Below are 4372 nucleotides of genomic sequence, written 5' to 3' on the forward strand. Positions count from 1 at the left end.
GAAACCGCGTGCTCTTTCAATTTACATCCAACTCCAGATTATAAAAAGTGGCGACGAGTAAAACAAGGGAAAAATAGCAAAAATGGATGCTACTCAATTTTCACAAATGCTAGAAGCATTCAACAAAGCGCAACAAAATTTATTGCGTCAAATAAGCACAAATACGAACAATCAGCAACAACAACAAGGCAGTCAGCCATTCCAAATGCTCTTACCGCCTTTTGAACACTTCGATGCTACAAAAGAAAATTTTAGGTTATACCGGCAAAGGTTCGAGAATTACTTAACAATGAAAGGCGTTTTTACAAACAAAGTACTATGCCATCAAATGTTAATTAATTCAATTGGCTCTGTACATTTCAAATTGATTGTGTCGCTAATTGCCCCGAAGTCACTTAATGAAGTCGAATACAAAGACATAATTGAAAAATTAGAAGCACATCTTTGCCCGAAAAGGAACATTCTAGTAAGTCAACATAGGGTCTTGTCAACATATCAAAATGAAGGCCAAACAATTGCGGAATACGTAGCGTTATTGAAGCGCGATATTAATGAATGCAATTTTCTGTCGTCGTGCAATTGTAAGGCCGATATTTCAAACATTTTTCTACGAGCACAGTTTATTCGAGGTATATTTGACAATACAATACGGGAGCAAATACTTCAATCAGAAGAAACTGACTTTGATAAAATTGTACAAAAGTCTTTATCGCTAGAAGCATCAAAAATAGATAGCCGGGAAATTAACGCGAAGCATAGCACTAGTGACGTAAATAAAATTGTAAGCAGAAAGCAGAATCGTGGAAGAAGCCATTCTTCCAGCCGCCATTCAAAACCGCAGGCACGAGCAAAATCAAAGGTAAATTACAAAGAGCTTGGTATAGATAATTTATGTATACGGTGTGGACGAGACAACCACAAAACGAAGCAGTGCCGTACCAACGCAAAAAACCTAAAATGTAACTCCTGTGGTAAAAGAGGCCATGTACAGCAAGTATGCATCACTACATTAATGAAGTCTACAAAGAACGCAAATGTCAAATCAGAGGATACCGAGGAATCAATTCATCAAATATATGGCATTAATCGCATTATAGATATTTTTTCGAATCAACATAGTTACAGTGATGTTGATAAGTATTATGTCACTGTTGAATTAAATGGGCGAAAACAACAATTCGAGGTCGATTCAGGCGTCGGGTTTACCCTTATACCAAGGAACCAATTCAATCAACTCCAGATAAACGAGCAACTACAACCTTCAAGTGTTGCTTTCCGTTCATATACGAAGAATATCATTGTTCCCGATGGCAAAGTCAAGGTAAGGGTAAAATTCAATAATAGTATATCCGACGAAGAAATGTATGTTGTCCCTGATGAATATGATGCACTGTTAGGCCGAGTTTGGATTCGACACCTAAACATCAATCTTCAGCAAGTCGATAAGCATCGCGTACACAACATAAATAAAGTCAATGCACAAAATCATAATTCAATATCTGATATTATTAATGAGTTTCCCGAAGTTTTTGAAGAAAGAGTAGGATGTGTCCCTGAAATTGAAATCACATTGCAGCTGCGAAAAGGTTCTAAGCCAGTTTTTTATAAGGAGCGTGAAGTTCCGTACGCATTGAGAGACTCCGTCGAAAAAGAATTAGAAGAATTAGAAGCTTCCGGCATTATTTCAAAATGTGAAAGGAGCGACTGGGGTTCTCCACTAGTAATTGTCCCGAAGCCAGATGGAAAAGTTAGACTATGCGTCGACTATAAACCAGGGGTTAATCCACAACTAGTAGCAGCTAATTACCCAATACGCAGAATCGATGAAATTTTGAATAGCCTAAAAGGGTCAAAATATTTTTGTCGTCTCGATCTCTATAAGGCATATTTACACATAAGGGTAAATCCAGAATCCAGTGAAATTCAAACAATCTCGACCCATAAGGGAACATATAGGATGAATAGACTCTCATTCGGCATAAAAACAGCACCGTCAGAATTCAATCGTATAATAGAGCAACTTTTATCGGGTTTAAACAAAACCATGTCCTACTTCGATGATATTTTGGTACACGGGTCTACAGAAGCTGAATGTAAACAAAATCTAGTCGAATGTCTTAAACGCTTAAAGAAATATGACTTACACTTGAATAAAAGCAAATGCTCGTTTCTGAAAACTCGCGTAGAATACCTAGGGCATGTCGTACAATTTAACCAAATTTCAAAGTCACCGTCTAAAGTCGAAACAATTGTAAACATGGCTCGTCCAAAAACAGTCGATGATGTCAGAAGATTTCTAGGCATGGTAACATATTATTCGAGATTTATTCCAAACCTATCGTCCATAACTTACCTACTACGTCAACTACTCCAGAAAGAAAAACAGTTTCAGTGGTCTTCCAATTGCGAAGCCGCTTTCATCAAACTCAAAAGCATAATTAGTAGCGATCAGGTACTCAGACCTTTTAATCCGGAACTTCCAGTAGTCATTGCTTGCGATGCTAGCCCAACAGGTATAGCAGGGGTGCTCTCCCATACAATAAACGGCATTGAACATCCCGTTGCCTTCGCTTCCAGATCACTGACTGCAGCAGAAAGGAACTATAGCCAACTAGATCGCGAGGCATTAGCAATAATATTCAGTATAAATCATTTTTTTATGTATGTCTATGGAAGAAAATTCCAGCTTGTCACCGATAATCGCCCGCTTACAAGAATTTTTCAACAGCACAATAAAATGCCAGCTATAACATCTGCCAGACTTCTGCGATACGCCGAATTCCTGTCGAGCTTTAATTACGAAGTAATCTACAAAAAAGGATCCGAAAATACTAATGCAGATTGTCTATCCAGAGCAACGCAAATTCCAGGAAATCATTGCACGGACAAAGTAATAAATGAAGAGATAAATGAACTATGTTTGTTATCTATCTTTGAAATATCCAGCGAATACATAAATTCAGAAATCCTAGCATCGGAAACCGCAAAAGATCCCGAACTTTCAAACATCTTAACCAACATGATGAACGGGAACGACGAAGGTACGTATATGCTCAATAACGGCATTATTTTTAAGGGTCAACGGGTAGTGATTCCAAAAAGCCTACAGCAAAATGTTCTTCAAGAATTACATCGCACTCACCCAGGCGTTACCAAAATGAAGCAACTCGCCAGAAGATATTGTATCTGGAAAGGTATTGACCGTGATATAGAACGGACAGTACGATCATGCGAACCATGTGTTCAAGTTCAAAACAAACCGGCGAAAGCTCCACTGCACCACTGGGAGGAACCAAAAGAAAATTGGGAAAGAATACATATAGATTACGCCGGACCATTCCAGGATAATCATTTTCTTGTGGTCGTGGATGCAAAGTCTAGATGGGCAGAATTTCGAGTTATACGGGATGCTCCAACAACCCAATCCACAATTAACCTTCTATCGGATATTTTCGCTACTCATGGATATCCGTCGATCATGGTTTCTGACAACGCAACTATTTTTACGAGCGCACATTTCAAATCATACTGCAGCAAAAATGGAATTTACCAGAAGCTCATAGCACCAGGGCACCCGAGTACGAATGGTCTTGCCGAGCGAAATGTTCAAACACTTAAAAGGAAGTTAAAAGCTATGTCAACAGAACCAGGACCACTACGCCAAAAAGTCAATGACATTTTACAAATATACCGAGCAATTCCTCTTAGTAATGGTATGAGCCCAGCAGAACTTTACCTAAAAAGACGTATACGGATTCGATTAGACGCGCTAAAACCAATAACACATAATAAAGTAACGGATTCTATACCAGGTGTGCGCCATATTAGCGAGGGAGAGAGAGTACAAGCGTTATATACACAAAACAGCAAAACAATTTGGAAAACAGGTACTGTACAACGAAAGCTAGGTCAACTTCACTACATTATTAAACTAGATGACGGCTACACCTTAAAACGCCATATAGATCAACTAAAGGTCACAAAAGTTCAACAGCGGAAAGTCAGGTTCGCTCAAGATGTTCCTGACATAGGTAATACCCGGGGAAGTACTTCAAATACGATTTCCGACCCAGCAGACCAACAAAATCATAGGAATAGCCAGTACAATTTTCAACAAGTCGAAACTGGATCTCAATCTAATTCAGAATCGAACGATACAGAATCTGAAAGACATACAGAAACATTACCTCGAACTCCAGAGCAGCCAACCCAATCGTCAACTGCTCAAAATCCGGAACAGTCGAGTCAAAGACCTGCACGAATACGCAATAAACCTGCACATCTCCGCGATTATGACTTAACATAACTCTCATTAGCGGGGGAGAACTGTTATAACTTCAACCTAGATGTACTATCAGCCTTAGGATTTGCA

The 4372-nt window shown here is 39.0% G+C and overlaps 1 protein-coding gene across 1 annotated transcript; it reads left to right on the forward strand.

Annotated features, from left to right (window-relative positions):
* The first annotated feature begins 82 nt into the window (after window positions 1–82).
* On the forward strand, window positions 83–4306 carry LOC118756944 (uncharacterized protein K02A2.6-like). Its single transcript, XM_036491674.1, has one exon. The coding sequence runs from the start codon at window positions 83–85 to the stop codon at window positions 4304–4306; it is 4224 nt and encodes a 1407-aa protein (XP_036347567.1).
* The last annotated feature ends 66 nt before the right edge of the window (window positions 4307–4372 follow it).

Source organism: Rhagoletis pomonella, unplaced genomic scaffold (assembly GCF_013731165.1).
Source record: "Rhagoletis pomonella isolate Grant_MI unplaced genomic scaffold, Rhpom_1.0 Rhpom_scaffold_13149, whole genome shotgun sequence".
NCBI classification, from domain to species: Eukaryota; Metazoa; Arthropoda; class Insecta; order Diptera; family Tephritidae; genus Rhagoletis; species Rhagoletis pomonella.

Coding starts and splice junctions, on each gene's coding strand:
- LOC118756944 (XM_036491674.1), top strand. CDS start 83: ATGGATGCTACTCAATTTTCACAAATGCTAGAAGCATTCAACAAAGCG.